This window comes from Ornithorhynchus anatinus, chromosome X5, assembly GCF_004115215.2.
Source record: "Ornithorhynchus anatinus isolate Pmale09 chromosome X5, mOrnAna1.pri.v4, whole genome shotgun sequence".
Classification (NCBI taxonomy): Eukaryota; Metazoa; Chordata; class Mammalia; order Monotremata; family Ornithorhynchidae; genus Ornithorhynchus; species Ornithorhynchus anatinus.
Genome location: NC_041753.1, coordinates 2,363,136 through 2,380,646, shown reverse-complemented (window position 1 = coordinate 2,380,646; position 17,511 = coordinate 2,363,136). Strand labels below are relative to the sequence as shown.

Here is a 17,511-nt window from a genome sequence, read left to right as displayed (position 1 = left end):
ATCTAATTAAAGCCACTTGGACCAACTCCTCCTTCCCGAGTTCCGGTCAGTTTCACCCCTTAGGGCAGCTTTCTGGTGCTAGGGAAATTCCAGATGACACCGAGTTCATCTTCCCTCCATTCGATAGGCTTTGTAGCTTGCCCATCAGCTTTTTATTTCGTCGTCGGAGCCCCTAAGGAGTGATGTTGCTAAAGGCTTCGGCAATCTGTAGTTTTCAGGTTGACCAACAGAGGTCAGCCCGCTGTGGCAGCATGAAACAGACACACACCAAGACTGGACACTGGACATTCAACACTGGACCCTGGATACTGGACACTGGATCTTCCCCATTTCAGGCCACTGGGCCCGACACTGGCTTCTCCTTGGGTGGATCCTTCCCTGCTTCTCCTCACGCTCGTTATTGAGGGAATGGCTAGCAGAGGGCGACAGAGTGCCGCCACAAGAGAAGGGGTCAGCCCCACCGGGTGTCTGCCCTGAGGTGTGACTGTGTACTGGAACCGCAACATAATAATAATTGTGGAATTTGTTAAGTGTTTACTATGTGTCAAACACTATTCTAAACGTTGGGGGAGAAACAAGACAATCAGGACAGATAAGGTCTCTGTCCCACACAGGGCTCGCAATCTAAGTAGGAAGGACGACAGGCGTTGAATCCCCATTTTACAGATGAGGTAACTGAGTCACGGAGAAGTTAAGTGACTTGCCCAAGGTCACACAGCAAACACGTGATGGAGTCAGGATAAGAATTCAGGTCCTCTGACTCCCAGGTCCTTGCTTTTTCCATTAGGCCGCACATTTCAGGGCACTGCCATCCCCATCGGGATTGCAGTATTAGTCTCCAACTCCAACCTCCCCATGTGGCAGCAGCAGCAGCAGGCAAGCAGAGATCCCCCAGGCTGGGCCTGCCCCGGGGGGAGTAGCAGAGGAGCACAGGCAGCTTCAGCCATGGGGGACGGAGAGGTGCAGGGAGCAAAGGGCAGTTGTTGGGATGCTCCCTTAAGGGGCAGAAGGGACCCGTGCAGGGAGCAAAGGGCAGTTGTTGGGATGCTCCCTTAAGGGGCAGAAGGGACCCTGGCGTTGGTGGAATTGGGAGTAATAAGGCATTGCCCCCAGGAAAGTGTTCCACATTCCCAGTGAGGCTGGTCTTATCTCTGTGGGGTGGGGGTGTCACTGGGATCTCCTCAGAGGGGGCAGGGTCAGGGCAAGGGTCTCCCTCAGTCCTGCCAGGCACAGGGCAGTCAGGGGGTTTGGATCTAAGAACCAAAGCCTGATGTAGAGTTGGAAAGTCCCAGAGAAAGAGACAGGGAGAAAGTGTAAACGGATCCGTCAGTCCCATTGTAGAATGGTATGTCTCCTGCCTCGTAGCCCATGAAGAACACCAACTGGCAGGGACATGACCTCAAGAGGAGAGTTATGTGGGGAAAAGTGAGAGCCCAGTAGTTATTTCTGCATTTCCTCACTGCCCAGAATCCAATCTCAGGTGACTCTGAGATCACCGCTTTTCTCTTCACATTTTCCCCACAAACTCCTAGATCCCGGCCACTGCCATCTGCCCCCTTCCATCTCCCAGCAATGTCTCCCTGAGGTGAAGCCCTCATGGCCCAACACACAGAGCTCTTCATCAAATCCTTCCAAGTTGTCAGACAGGTTCTGCCATTTGTCTCCCAGTGTTACATGTTTCCAATTCTTGAACAGGAGGAGGAGGGGCTGGGCCAAGTCTGGATCCAGAGTGACAGTGGCTGCAGAGAGAGTGGCAGGATGAGCATTGGAGCTCAGGGCAGGCCGGATCCCGGGAGCATCCCCACCATGGAGAACAGGAGTGGCTGTTCGGAGGGGGTGGTGGGGCCAGAGGAACCCCCTGGGAGAATTATGGGGGGCCCAGACCCCATTGGCTGGTCTAGATGGTTGTGGGCTGGGGGAGGTCACTCCAGAGCTGTGGCACCCACCCCGCAGGACCCCTCGGGCACTGCCACACTCAGGGTCTACCTGGACATGGAGACATGACTCTCTCCAGCAAAACTTAGAGGGGGACATCATCACGCTGCACTCTGTCCCTGACCTCAGGCTCAAGACCTAGGGTCCACCGGTCTCTGCTGGGGATCCCCTATTCCTGTCTAGGGTTTCAGCTCCCGTGTGTTCCCCTACTCTGGTCCAGCCATTCCAGGAGTTTCCTGGGTCCCTGACAAGATAAGAAGGAGGAGGAGGAGGAAGAGGCCACAGAAGGTTCTGGGAATGGACCTGGGTCTGTCTCAGGGATGGAGCTAGCTCTCTCCAGGGCAGGAGAGAGCTGAGACCACAGAAAATATCAGGGTCACTTACCTGTATGGAACTTGGCCTGTCTTTGCACTGCAAGGAAGAGAAAGAGAAAATATATCACCAGAGTGGATGAAGGAATCACAAATGCCAATTTAAGGAAATGGAGGAAAATGAAGGATACACAGAACTTACTGAGTTCATCCCGGAGTTTGTCTGAAGAAGAACAGAAATTAGTCAACAACCCTTCAGACCGGGGGAACTGGGTATGAGATGGAAGGGGATGGGGATGGGGTGGGGCAGGGGAAGTCTCTGTCAAGGACATGCGGCAGGGGACTGGCCCTTTGGAAAATATTTCCACTGTCCATGGAATGATCCATGATTCTGGAATAGTGACCATTCTCCCCAGAATCTTCAGGAAGAGCCAGATGGTTGTTATCCACCAGCATCTCTCATAGCTCAGGTCTCCATGCTCTGCTTGGAATGTGCCCACACTGGTGGGAACTTGACAGCAGGATGAGGGCAGGATGAGGGTAGTGAGGTTAATAGCAGGAACATCGTGAGTTTAAGGTTTCTACAAGAGAGCTGGAGTCACAATTCCTATATTTCTTCCTGTTCTGTGTTGGCACAATTACAAGGAAGGTCCAACATGTCTCTGGGGGAAACTGAAAGGCAAACTGAAATTAGAGGAAAGAGCCTGGGCCTAGGAGTCAGAGGACCTGGGTTCTAATCCGTCACTTGATGCAGTGTGACCTTGGGTAAGTCACTTCTAGGTGCCTCAGTTATCTCATCTGTAAAACAGATATTAAGACTATGAGCCCCACGTGGAACATGGATTTGTTCAACCTGAATATCTTCTATCTACCCCAGTGCTTAATATAGTGCCTGGCACATAATAAGCACTTAACAAATAGAGTTAAAAAGAAATAAAGAATCATGGCACAGAGAGGGATGGGAAATGGGATAGTGAATCTTCTCTAAGCTGCTGGCACTAAATACCGACCCCTCCGTCCATCTGCCCTCACCCCTTGTCCACTCTGGCGACCAACCATCCACAGCAGGAAGTTGGATTACATGGCACGTTCTTCTTCCTTTACCATTTTCCCTGTACTATTTCCAAAGGAGATAAAGGCCTCCAGCGATGACCAGTCCCAGCACAGGCAGGATCAAAGCCAGAGTCATCTTCCAAGGTTGGGTGTTCCAGAAGAAGGGAGCTGAAACAGGGACAAATCACTGCTGTTTCCCTCCTCTGTGCAGGGCCGTGACTCTCTCCCTGTCCACCCTTTGCTAATACCTACCCTCCAGTCTGGAGCTCTCTCCCCCTTCATATCTGACCAATCGCCACTCCCCATCTTCAAAATCCTGTTGTATTGTACTCTCCCAAGAGCTTAGTACATGAACTGCACAAAGTAAGTGTTCATTACATACCACTGATTGACAGATTTAAAACCCTACTAAATTCCTATCTCCACCAGGAAGCTTTCCATGATTAACTGCTCATCTCCCCATCCTGTTCTCCCTTTCTTTTGCACTTGGGTCTGTACCTGTAGTTTATTTTATGTCTTTCTCCACCCCTAGATTGCAAGCTTCCTGAGGGCAGAGATTATGTCTACAAGATCTATTGTTCTCTCCCAAGCACTTACTGCAGGGATGGGGAATGCAGAGGGCCAAATGCCATTCTGGTTAGAATATGAGGGAGAAAGGATCAAATTGGGTAAAATCCATTCCCTGAATCCCAGGACAGAGACTAAGTGTTCGAGAGATTTGAAAGGGAGAAATGGTCCATCTTTCCTCAGATTCCTGCTAAAGACTTTCTAACAGATTTCCTGAATTCTGAGTCTATGGTTGGGAATCATTCCGACCTGTTATGGAAATTGACGACTTCTTTTCCTGGCCAAGGCGGGGGTTCCAGATGGAACAGGACACCATCCCCACGGAGTCATCTCGTACGACCAAGGACACTGCCACTCCATACAGGCCATCTCTGGCTCGGGGTCGGGACTCAGAAAGGGCGGGGACCGTCTGTCCCCTGGCATCTCTCCACCGCACCACAGGCTCCGGGTACCATCCGGCCGATGTGCACTCCATCCAGATTCCTCCACCCTTGTACCATTCCATGCGGATGTGAGGGTCAGAGCCCAGAGCTGGGGAATGAGAGGTCTTCCTGAGTTCTCCAGCCCCCACCCTGAGTGGGTCCCCAGGCCTGAATGGAGCATCAGAGACTCCTCACCTGGGGTGGAAATTCTTTCTCATTCTCATTTTACTGGCCCAGATGCCTTGTTTTGAATCATCTGTTCTCTGCACTCTTCTATCACAATTCCCAACTCCTTCCAAGGGAACCTTGTCAGTACCTCTGCCGGGGCTCTCCCATCTCTGCTCCCTCTCCCCTGTCCCCCACACCAGCCTCTGCTCCTCCCCCTTCCCCCTTCTCCTCCCCTCAGCACTGTGCTCATTTGTATATATTATTTATTACCCTATTTATTTTGCTAATGAGGTGTACATCCTCTTGATTCTATTTATCTGGATGATGTTGTCTTGTTTTTTTGTTTTCTTTTGTTTTGCTTTGCTTTGCTGTCTGTCTTCCCCGTTTAGACTGTGAGCCCATCATTGGGCAGGGATTGTCTCTATCTGTTGCCAAATTGTACATTCCAAGCACTTAGTACAGTGCTCCACACATAGTAAGCGCTCAATAAATACTATTGAATGAATGAATGAATGAATGAATGAATGAATGAATGAATGAATGAATATGGCAACCAGAACACATGTTTTCTGTGTTTGGGACCCCTAACCTCGTCAAGTCACTCACGTTCATGCTTTTTCTTCAGAAACTGTTAGTACACATGTGGGAAGCAGTTACAGATTTATTGTAAATATTGTAAAATAACTGTAAGTTGTTTATTTGTATTAATATCAGTCTCCCCCTCTAGCTTGTTGTGGACAGGAAATGTGTCTACCAACTCTGTTGTATTGTAATAATAATAATGTTTGTAGTATTTGTTAAGTGCTTACTATGTGCCAGGCACTATACTAAGCAATGAGATAGACATAAGCTAGTCAGATTGGATATAGTCCCTGTCCCACATGGAACTAACAGTCTGAATCCCCATTTTGTAGATGAGGCACAGAGAAGTTAAGTGACTTGTCCAAGGTCAAAAAAGCAGACAAGTGGCAGAGCCAGGATTAGCACCCAGGTCTTCTGACTCTCAGGCCCAGGCTCTTTCCACTAGGTCATGACGCTTCTTTGCACTCTCCCAAGTGCATAGTATAGTGCTCTGCATAACAATAATAATGATGATGATGGTATTTGTTAAGCGTTTACTATGTTCCAAGCACTGTTCTAAGCCCTGGGGTAGATACAAGGTTATCAAGTTTTCCCATGTGGGGCTCACAGTCTTAATCCCATTTTACAGACAAGGTAACCGAGCCCAGAGAAGTACAGTGACTTGCCCAAAGTCACACAGCCCACTAGTGGCGGAGTTGGGATTTGAACCCATGACCTCTGACTCCCAAGCTGCTACTCTTGCCACACTGCCATGCTACTTCCCCTGCATACCATAGGGCCTCAGTAATACCATTAATTGATTATTGGACTGTCTACTTTTGTTTTATTCATTATGTTTATACCCTAACACTTGTCACTGACTTGCTCTTCTATATCTTATCCTCCTGGAAACAAATCTGATAGATGGAAACAATACTGAGCCGTCTTTCATAGAAGATGTGTGGCTCAGTGGAAAGAGCACGGGCTTTGGAATCAGAAGTCATGAGTTCGAATCCCAGCTCTGCCACTTGTCAGCTGTGTGACTGTGGGCAAGTCACTTAACTTCTCTGTGCCTGTTACCTCATCTGTAAAATGGGGATTAAGACTGTGAGCCCCACGTGGGACAACCTGATTCCCCTGTGTCTACCCCAGTGCTTAGAACAGTGCTCTGCACATAGTAAGCGCTTAACAAATACCAACATTATTATTATTATTATTATGACTCTATGACACCCCGAAACCCTGCACCAACCCAGCTCTGACTTTACCTCACCCCACCTCCACCTAACCTAACCCTTCCTGGCCCCATGTGACCCTTGACTGGTCCCTACAGCGATAGAACATAACCAGACCCAGACATGGCCTTGCCCACCCTGACCAAACTGGTCTGGGACCATAAAATCCAGGTACTCCCCCAACACTGCATGGCCCCTGGGTCAGGAGAAACCCAAATATTAGACAACACAAATGTCTCTGGGGGAAAGACCAGTCCAGTAGGTGTGAGGGGGTTGTCCTGCCCTAAGCCACATCTTAGCCCCAAGCTAAACAGAACTGGGAAGAGACTGTCATAAAGAAAGGAATCCATAGAAATGTTGCACCAGGGAGTCCTGCCCGCTGGCCAGGAGAGGGCTGGGGGGCAGAAGGTTAACATCTTGGGTGGGAAGAATGGAAACTCTGCAGGGTCCTGGAGCTAGGGGGGATTCTGGGCAGAGAAGCAGTGTGGCCTAGTGGTAAGAGCTCAGGTCTGGGAGTCAGAGGACCTCGGTTCTAATCCCGGCTCTGCCATTTGCCTGGTGTTTGACCTTGGGCAAGGCACTTCACTTCTCACTGCCTCAACTGCCTCATCTATAAAATGGGGATCGAATATCTTTTGTCCCTCCTATGTGGAATGTGAAACCCATGTAGGACAGGGACTGTGTTCCACCTGATTGACTAGTATCTAACCCAGTGCTTAGAACAGTAGTTGACACATAATAAACAAATACCATTAAACCATTTTATACCATTAAATACCATAATAAAATTAAATGCTATTTTAACAAATACCATTAAAAAGGAGGATAGCCTGAGATAAGATAAACTCCCCCCACTGGTCTCAGTAAGAAGCAACCAAAGAACAAACCCAGCCACTTACTTGTCACTTGCAGCTCCAAAGTGGTCCACTTGTATACAGAGCCATGTTGGAAAGAGCAGCAATATTGTCCATCATCAGAGGCTCTGACTTTATGTATTCTCACAGCCAAACTTCCATTAGCAATGGCATCTCTCAACAATTCTGTTCTCCCTCGATATCCCTCCAACTGCTCTCCAAGATGGTCCGTTCCGTTCTGGCACAGGTGCACAACATTCGAGGCATGAGTTCGGAACCATCTCACCTCCATGTCCTTCGCACTTGTCTTGGGCTCCAGGTGACAGGGTAACTTAGCATCTTCCCCCACCAGGACCAGGATGGGCTTGACAGGTCCAATCACTGAAAACTGAGCTGTGACAAAGGAAATAGACAGAAAGGATGGAGCTGGTGCCAGATTGTCAGTAGGAGAGAGAGAGATGTGTGACCATGGGGGAGGAAGAGAACCTCCCCTTGTTTACCCTCTGAAGACACCAGAGGCAACCTGAGATGAGAAATGACAGATAATCTCCTCGGTGCTACTCTCTAGAGAGAAACATTCAGATTGGGGATGCACAGGAATTTTATTTTCTTGGGAAGATCCCATAGAGCAAAGGACTATGGAACAAAGGAACGAAACAAAAGGAAAGGAACGAAACAAAGGAACAAAACAAATGAATGACACTCTTACTTGAGCCCAGCATGATCATCTGCAGGAGGATGAAGAGGATAAGGCATCCACTCACAGAGGCTTCTGGGAAACTCGCCATTAATGCCATTGCTGGTGGAACCCAGAGATCCCAGCTTGTTCAATGTCCCTCTTAAAAGGACCAGTGACTTAGTAGCTATCTCGCCATTAGAGCAGGCAGGGATGATGACCTGGGACAGGCAGCAGGGAGGGGTCCAGGGAGGGAAAACCCATCCAGACACCTCTGCAGGGACTGGAACCAAAGCAGAAGCAGTTTGCGGTCATCAATGGCTTCTGGCAAAGCACGTTTGCATTCCACAGATTTTAATTTACTTGTTTTCTCCCACTCCAACATCAGCAGCCACTACCTCCATTCCTGAACCTTCTGGCCAATGCTCTGTCCATCAGATACCAGAGTCTCTGCCAACCATCGTGGGCCAACTGGTTCCAAGCAGCAGTGGAGCAGGGAGCAGGGATAAGATGTTTCTCTAAGCTCTGGAATCTTCCCCTGGCCTGAGCCAGGAAAGGAGACTTTGGGGGAGCAGATTCTTCCCGCTCTCAGCTCTGAGGGTGGTGTCATCGAGAGTAAGGATGTTTATCATCTTCTTGCAGTTTCTACCCCACCCCCTCACTATTTATCAGTGCCACTTCCCCACAGTGTCCCTCTGACAGGGTACTGGAGCAGCTAAGTGCAGCCTCTGCCGAGAAAGGCTGTTATCAGTTGTGCCCATAGTCTGAACACTTGGGCACTGATAGCTCAGCTCTGGGGGAGGCCAGATGAACCAAAGAAGGCTGGCTCATAGACACAGAGGCTGGGGGCTTCCTGTTTTGGAGCGACCCCTGAGTCTCAGGGTTCAAGACTTAGTCCGCCCTCCCCACCCACCATAGTTGATAGCCACCGTAGAAGGGAACTTTGGGGGCAGCTCTGAAGGTTGGGGGTCATGGGATCTGGAGGAGCTTCCCTCTCCCTCCAAGCTCTGAAGCTGGGGTTCCCCATGAGGTGGGGAAGACGCTGCATCCCCCTCCCCCACCCACCTGGCCATCCCCCTATCCTCCCTCTGCACAGGAGCTGGACCAAGACAGCATTTAAATTGCTTCATTTGGGCAGGTTCATTCAGTATTAATCACTGGGCACCACCCTTCCACTTTCATCAAGGGATTCGCCAGTCATGACTGCCCATTAAGGCTCAGTTCCTCCGCGGCACTGCAGGAGCAGAGCCAGTTCCTGTCTTGGTTTTGCTTCCCTACTGGGGGCCGGAATTAAGGTGGGAGTGGGGAGCTTGTTTTCAACTGCCTCTCTGGAGTCTCCTCACCCACTTTCTCATGCCCTACAGGCTCATCCCTTAACTGTGCCCTGGACTCTCCTCCTCAAAACTTCCCTGGCCCCACTTGACCCATCCTTGAATGGTCCTGGGGTGGGGGAGGTGAGAGAAGGGGCTGGTGGCAATAGGAGGATTCTACAAAGGAACTGTGGCTTGATGTTCTGTCTCTTAATGACCGGCTGCCATGAAGCCCAGGTAGTGGTCAAACCAATGGTTTCCCAAATCCTTTAAATGCTACTTTCACCTGTACTACTATGGTACTTTTGTGTTATGGTACTTGTTAAGCGCTTTATACATACCAAGCACTGCGTTAAGTGCTGGGTAGGCCAAAATTAATCAGGTTGGATCAAGTCCCTGTCCCACATGGGGCTCACAGCCTAAGTAGGAAAGAGAAGGATTTAATCCCCATTTACAGATGAGGTAACTGAGGGATAGAGAGGTAAAATGACTTGACCAAGGCAGTCAAATGTCAAAGCCCAGATTAGAACCCAGGTCTTCTGACTCCCAGGCCCATGCTTTTTCTACTAGGCCTTGCTTCTTCCCAAGCGGAGAGGCAGCCAGGGAGGGAAAGAAAGTAAGCTTGGACCTTCTTCTGTAGGCCTGGACCCGGCTGCATCTCTCATCATCTCTCCCATCTCCCTCTTGTCAAATGCTGCTATATCACCCCTATCCCACCTGGGAGTAAGCATTAAATCTGAACTGTACTGGGGAAGCTGCCATTGCCAGCCTGGAATGCAAAATTTTTACCACACGCATTTGAAAAACAGTATCTCATTCTATTTTAGATTCTAGAGCATTTTTAATCATGAAACAAAACAAAAACCTGACAGAAATGAAACCTGTCTCCAAAGTAAGCTTGTTGAGCGCAGGGAAGGCGGCTACCAACTCTGTTGGACTGTACACTCCCAAGTGCTTACTACAATGCTCTGCACATAGTAGAGCTCAAAAAATTCCACTGATGTTGATGAAGTAGCACGGTGATTCTGTGGCTATCACCCTTTCCTCCTCCACTGCTCGAAGTGAAGCCCTCAGGACCCAGCACACAGGACTCCATATCAAATCTCTCAGGGATATTGGGAGGGTTCTTTGGTGTGTATCCTCACAGTACATGTTGCCAATCCTCAGACCAGGCGAGGTGGGGATGAGCCATTTCTGTATCCAGAGTGATGTCTGCTGCAGAGAGAATCCAAGGGTCAGAGCAATGGGGGCTCAGGGTCCCAAGGGTTAGCAAGGCCATTATCTGTGAGACCCCCAGAACCTATTCCTCTGGCCCCAAGGGAAGAGTTGCAAGCTGAGGGGTCCCCGAGAACCTGGGAGGGGAGCAAACAGACTTCCCCTTCCCCATGTCCTTCCCTCCTCACTCACACAGAGACAGCAGAACCAGCTGCCCCTGCACAGCCTGCCACAGGAGAAGCAGTGTATTGTGGGATACCCCAGGATGGAAAGATAAGCTGGGCAAGATTGAGCTCAGCAGTAACAATGTCACTGGACCCTAGGGCTGGACATGCTGTCCTGTAGCAATGTGCCCAGCTGGATGTCCCCTGCAGTGGAAGACAGTGGGAGGGGAGATAGAAGTGGGAGAAGTCACAAGTCAGAAGGAGGCTGATGAGGCCCCTTTTAGACACAGGCCCATGAGAGGGAGGGAGCTGTCACCCACAGAAAATAGTAGCATGGCCTAGGGGATAAATCATGGGCCTGGGAGTCAGAGGACCTGGATTCTAATACTGGCTCTGCCACATATCTGCTGTTTGACCTTGGGCAAATCACTTAACTTCTCTGTGCCTAAGATACATCATCTTTAAAATGAGGATTAAGATTGTGAGCCCCATGTGGGACAGGGACTGTGTCCAACCCAATTACCTTGTATCTACCCCTGTGCTTTGTACAGTGGCTAGCACACATTAATAAGCACTTAACAAATACCATTATTAATATTATTATTCATGTCTGCATCTAACTGGCCTAATCACTCCCCTGTAAGGGAATAGGCAAAGGAGACATCACCAGACTGGGTGCCTTATAATCCACTTCCACTACCTACCTCAACCACAGATTTGTTTTGTTTGAATGGTATTTGTTAAGAGCTGACCTTGTGCCACTATTCTAAATGTTAGGGTAGATACAAGACAAACAGCCTGGGTATAGTCCCTGTCCCAGAGGGGACTCACAGTCTAAGTAGGAAGGAGAACAATTATTGAATCCCAATTTTTCAGTTGAGGAAACTGAGGCACAGAGAAGTTAATTGACTTGCCCAAAGTCCCACAGAAGGCAAATGGCAGAGCCAGGATTAGAACCCAGATCCTTTGACGCCCAGGCCTGTGCTCTAGGCACTGCTTCCTATCGTCCACAGCCCCCAAACCCTACTCCCAATTTTCTGAACAACTTTATGTCTTCTCACTTTCCTTCTCCTTCTCTAACCGATCATTTTTTAGTTTAGAGCTTACTATGTGCTAGGCACTGTACTTAGCACTGGGGCAAATACAAGATAATCAAGCTGGACACAGTCAGTCTGAATCCAGATTTTACAGATGAGGTAACTGAGGCACAGAGAAGTTAAATAACTTGCCCAAGGTCACACAGTACACAACTGGTGGATCTTAATAATAATTATGGTATTTGTTAAGCACTTACTATGTACTGAGCACTGTCCTAAGGGCTGGGGTAGATGCAGGGTAATCAGGTTGTCCCACGTGGGCCTCACATTTTTTAATCCCCATTTTTCCAGATGAGGTAACTGAGGCCCAGAGAAGTTCATTCATTCATTCATTCAATAGTATTTATTGAGTGCTTACTATGTGCAGAGCACTGTACTAAGCACTTGGAATGTACAATTCAGCAACATATAGAGACAATCCCTACCCATTGACGGGCTACAGTCTAATCTAATCTAACTGGGCAAATTCAGTGACTTGCCCAAGGTCACACAGCAGACAAGTGGTGGAGCCGGGATTAGGACCCATGACCTCTGACTCCCAAGCCCATGCTCTTTCCACTAGGTCACGCTGCTTCTCAACCTCGTCTCACCATCATCTCTTCTAATCATTGACCTCTTGCTCACATCCTCCCTCCTGCCTGGAACTCCCTCTCCTTTCATATCTGACAGACCACTACTCTGCTCCATATACAAAGCCCTACTAAAATCATATCTCCTCCAGGAAGTCTCCTTCCCTGACTAAACTCTCATTTTCCCACTCTAATTCTTCTCCTTACTCTTTATGCAATTAGCCCCACCCACTAAGCCCTTTGGTACTCACCACACTCCCAACCCTACAGCATCTATGTACAAATCTTTATACTTTTTTATGGTATTTGTTAAACACTTACTATGTGCCAGGCACAGTACTAAGTGCTGGGGTAGAAACAAGCTAATCAGGCTTGACACAGTCCGTGTCCCATGTGGGCTCACAGTCTTAAGCCTCATTTTATAGATGAGGTAACTAAGGCACAGAGAAGTAAAGTGACTTGCCCAAAGTCACACGGCAGACACATGGCAGTGCCAGGAATAGAACCCATGTCCTCTGACTCCAAGCCCTCTGTTCTATCCATTAGGCTTCACTGCTTCCCTATACTCTGTTGCATCCCCTACCTGTAGTTCATTTTAAATTAATTAATTCATTCATTAAATTGCATTTATTAAGCACTTACTGTGTGCACAGCACTGTACTAAGCACTTGGGAAAGTACAACACAACAATAAACAGTGACATTCCCTGCCCAAAAAGAGATTACATTGTATCGCTCCTTTCAGAGTGTAAGCTTCTTGAGGGGTGGTAAGTCTACTTACTTGTAAACAGTAAGCACTCAATAAATGCCATTGAATGAGTGATTGATTGGGAGAATGAAGCAAAAACACCAACATGAGGAATTTAAAAGAAATGAAGGAAACACAGAGCTTCCTAAACTTGTCCTGGAGTTTCACTGAAAAAGAACAGAAAACAGGTCAGGACCACTCCAGACAGGGGATCTGGGGGTAGGCTGGGAGAGGACAAAATGTGGTGAGATCGGGGGCGGGGGGCAGAGGTCTGTGTCTGGGCCTTGCAGCCAGGGACTGGCCTCCCTAGGAAAAATTCTCCCTTGCCTAGGAAGTGATCCGTTGATCTGAAATGGTGACCACTGACCCCAGAATCTCCAGGAAGAGCAGTTGGTTGTTATCAGTTGATATCTCCCAGCTCAGATCTCCACGCTCTGCTGGAGTCATCACTGCACTGGGGAAACTGGTTGGCAGGGTGCAGGTGGTGGCAGGAAGAGGATGGGGTGTGGTGGGTTCCAGTTTGATGTAGAGCAGTGGGGACTGGGATCTCTCCTCCCTATTGTCTCCTCACCTCTTTGAGTGACATTTGGCACAGACACAGGATGGGTCAGTCCCTTCTCTGGGGGAAACAGAATATCAGGTCATGGTTCGTTGGTGGGAGGTTGGCGCTGTGGGCTGGTGCCTTCTCCAGCAAATGGGAGCTCTGATCTCTGACCTGTATGTCTGCTTTCCCCACCCCGGTTTCTAATTCCTGCTTTTGTCTGCAGCAACAGAGATATCACAGAAATATTCTTGCTATTTTACCTTAGTAAAGTGTAAATTTCCAGATGTAACAAAGGCCTCCAACGATGACCAGGTCTAACTCAGGCAGGATCACAGCCAGAGCTACCATACAGGGAGAGAGTCCCATTGTTAGGGGAACTGAAACAGAATTCAAAAAAATTCCATAAGGGGGAAATATAGGACAAATCCAATATTTCCCTGAGCTCTGTGGGAGTTAGAACCCCAAGGGAGGGGGTATGTCCAGGAATTCCAGCAATGCTCTGGTCCAAGCCATGCTTGGAGCCCAGATCTGGGTCAGGGACTTCAGGACTTCCCTCCTCTTTGCATGGAGGCGGGCTTGGGAGCCTGTTGGTTTTGGGAGCACAGAGAGCTCAGAGCCACCATGAGGAGGGGCAAAGGGTGAGAGTTTCCTGAGGGGACAGTGGGGTCAGGGAGGAGAAGGAGCCTCTCGTGATTCCCCAGGGAAAGCGCTGTGTTCTCAGTGAGAGGGTCTCTCTCCCCTTCTCCCCATTCTTGAGTTTCGACTGTTTGTTCCAGCCCACTATCCCTATGGAACCTGGAACCACTGCTTCCCCTTGGGGTCCCGCTCCCTGTGTCCATCCTGCCAGTGCTTCCCCCTGGGAAGGAGTGGGGAGAGGGGCAGCAGTAGATCACCCCTTATCACCAGGAGAAGGTTGGGAGTGGGGGGAGGTACTTGGGCTAAGCCCCAAACTACAGGCTGTCCCCGGAATCCAGACTGGAAAGAGATCCGGGAAGAGACTGACACAGAAAAAAAGGTTCAAAGGAAACATTTCATTGGCAGTGAAGCCCGTGGACCAGCAGGGGCTGGGACAGCAGGACAGGACCCTGGGCAGAAGGAGAGGACACTGGGCAGTGTTCTGTGATTGGAGGGAATTCTGGAAAGAGATAAGACACTGCAGTGGTCAGTTGGAGAGAGAAACATCCCCATTGGTCACAAAGGGGAACAATTACAAGGAAAAATGAACTACTCACCTACCACCAGCAGCTCCAGACTGGCTTCTTCATAAGATGAGTTCCCTTGGAAAAAGCAGCAGTACTGTCCCTCATCAGATCCTCTGATTGTGTATCTTCACAGTCACACTCCCTTCGGCTATGGCGTTTCTCATCATTTCTGTTCTCCCTCGATACTCCTCCATCTGCTCTCCGGGCTGGTCCTTCCATTCCTAATACACGGGCACAACCTGGGAGAACATGGATCGGAACCATCTCACCTCCATATCCTCCACGCTTATCTTGGGGTCCAGGTGAGAGGGTAACTCAGCCTCTTTCCCCTCCAAGGTCAATATGGAATTGGTAGGGCCAATCACAGTAAACTCAGCTGTAACAAAGAGAGGTAGTCATAGAGGAACTGGCACTGAGGTTTCAGTAAGAGGGCAAGACCCATCTCCCCAGGGGAAGGGCAGAATTATCCCCTGTCCACCCTCTGTCTGTCATCAATCTTATTTACTGGGCACTTATTCTGCGTAGACCACTGTATTACGCACTTGGGAAAGTACAGTAGAGAAGCAGCATGGCTTAGTGGAAAGAGCATGGGCTTGAGAGTCAGAGGACATGAGTTCTAATCCCTGCTCTGCTACTCTTGACCTTGGGCAAGCCACTTCACTTCTCTCTGCCTCAGTTACCTCATCTGTAAAATGGGGTTTAAGACTATGAGCCCCACATGGGACAACCTGATTACCTTGTATCTACCCCAGTGTTTAGAACAGTGCTTGGCACAGGGTAAGCGGTTAACAAATACCATAATTATTATTATTATTATATAACAGACATATTCCCTTCCTGCAACAAGTTTACAGTCTAGAGAGTCTCTGTTCCAAGAGATCTTTTCAAAAGAAGCCACTGGCTCTGGTTGACCTAGTTGCACACCTGCCTGGAGGCAGAGGGCTGACCCAGATGGCCTCTTAACATTCCTTAATAATAATAATAATAATAATAATAATTGTAGCTTTTGTTAAGCTCTTACTCTGTGCTAGGCACTGTACTAAGTGCTGGGATAGATACAAGCAAAACGGTTTGGGCACAGTCTCTGTCCCACATAGGGCTCACAGACATAATCCCCATTTTACAGATGAGGCAACTGAGGCACAGAGAGGCTAGTGACTTGCCCAAGTCACACAGCAAACAAATGGTAGAGTCAGGATTAGAACCCGTGATCTACTGACTCCCAGGCCCATGTTAACGTTGGTATTTGTTAAGCGCTTACTATGTGCAGAGCACTGTTCTAAGCGCTGGGATAGATACAGGGTAATCGGGTTGTCCCGTGCGAGGCTCACAGTCTTCATCCCCATTTTACAGTTGAGGTAACTGAGGCACAGAGAAGTGAAGTGACTTGCCCACAGTCACACAGCTGCCAAGTGGCAGAGCCGGGATTCAAACCCATGATCTCTGACTCCCAAGCCCGGGCTCTTTCCACTGAGCCACCCTGCTTCCCAACATAGTGAATGTTCTATTCACTATGCCACGGTCTGGGATTCTTTTTGTTTTTTTATGGTATTTGTTGAGCCCTTACTATGTGCCAGGCACTGTTCTAAACTCTGAGGTAGACACAAGCTAATCAGGTTGGACATGGGGCTCACAGTCTTAATCTCCATTTTACAGATAAGGCAACTGAGGCCCAGAAAATTGAAGTTACCATACACAGTCACACAGCAGACAAGTGGCAGAGCTCAGCAAGGCATTCTGAACTGATAGAGGGTAGAGATTGCCATCTGCTAAACTCTGCTCTCTGGGGAATAATGTTGAGAATGAGAGTACACAGGAAATTTATATAACGAGATATGGAAACAAAGGAAAGTCTTACCTGAGCCCAGCATAGTCATCTGGAGGAGAAGGAAGAGGAAGGGGATGACAGATCCAGACATGGAGGGGCCTTGGAAACCTGCCATCTATGTCACTGCTGGAGTCCAGAGACTCTGGCTTGTTCAATGTTCTCAAAAGGAGGAGTGATGGCTCAGTGGTTATCTTGCCTTTGGAGAAGGAAGAGGCGGTGACCTGGGACAGGCAACAGGGAGGGGTCCAGGGTGGGAAGAATCATCCAGACACCCTGCAGAGTCTAGAACTGGTATTTGACTGAGCCTATCTGACCTAATTAACTTGCACCTACCTAAGCTCTTAGAATTATGTTTGACACATAGGAAATGCTTGACAAATACCATAAAAACAAAGACTTTGCTGTAACTAATGGTGTTCACTGAAACATTTGCACATTCCACAGATTTTAATTTACTTGTTTTCTCCCACTCCTTCACCACTGGCAGCCACCAGCTCTATTCCTGAACCTTCTAGCCAATGATCTGTCCATTGGATGCTACAGTCTCCCTCAACCTTTGTGGGCAAACTGGACTAGGCAGTAGGAAGACAGGGAACTGAATAAGATGTTTCTCTTGGCTCTGGGATCTTCCCCTGATCTGACCTAGGAAAATGAGGTCTTGGGGGAGTGGGGTCACCCCACTTCTGGCTCACCAGGTGGACATTTATCATCTTTAGGTTTTTACCATCTCTCTCCCACCCTCACTATCTATCAGTGCCACATCCGCACTGTGCCCGTCTGAGAGGGCACTGGTGCTGCTGAGCACAGTTGCTGCCCAGAAAAGTTAGTATCAATTGTGGCCGTGGCTGTCCATCTGGGAACTGATAGCTCGACTCTGGGCAAGGGCTGACTTACAGGCATGGAGACTGGGGACTTTCTGCTTTGGAACAGTCCCTCTCCTGGTGGTTATGCTTATCGTCTTCAGGTTCTTACAGTTTCTACTCCACCCCCTCACTATCTATCAGTACTACATTTCCATCTTGCACCTCTGACAGGGTGCTGGGGCCTCTGAGC

At 48.8% G+C, this 17,511-nt stretch overlaps 1 protein-coding gene across 1 annotated transcript; it reads right to left on the bottom strand.

The window, feature by feature from the left end:
* Positions 1-766: 766 nt before the first annotated feature.
* Positions 767-8,350, bottom strand: LOC107547505 (butyrophilin subfamily 1 member A1-like). The gene is made up of 7 exons (XM_029055486.1): positions 7,816-8,350; positions 7,152-7,499; positions 4,116-4,397; positions 3,387-3,467; positions 2,449-2,820; positions 2,320-2,346; positions 767-1,739 (listed from the first exon to the last, which is right to left on the bottom strand). The coding sequence occupies exons 1-7, from the start codon at positions 7,901-7,903 to the stop codon at positions 1,477-1,479; spliced, it is 1,461 nt and encodes a 486-aa protein (XP_028911319.1). The 5' UTR covers positions 7,904-8,350; the 3' UTR covers positions 767-1,476.
* Positions 8,351-17,511: the final 9,161 nt, after the last annotated feature.

Excerpts from the sequence above, each read along its gene's own strand:
- LOC107547505 (XM_029055486.1), bottom strand. The coding sequence starts at position 7,903 with ATGGCATTAATGGCGAGTTTCCCAGAAGCCTCTGTGAGTGGATGCCTT. Across the intron at positions 3,468-4,115 it reads GTCGTCAATTTCCATAACAG|CTCCCTTCTTCTGGAACACC; the intron begins GTCGGAATGATT and ends TCCCTGTTTCAG. Across the intron at positions 2,821-3,386 it reads GGGACTGGTCATCGCTGGAG|AAACTCACGATGTTCCTGCT; the intron begins GCCTTTATCTCC and ends TGTAGAAACCTT.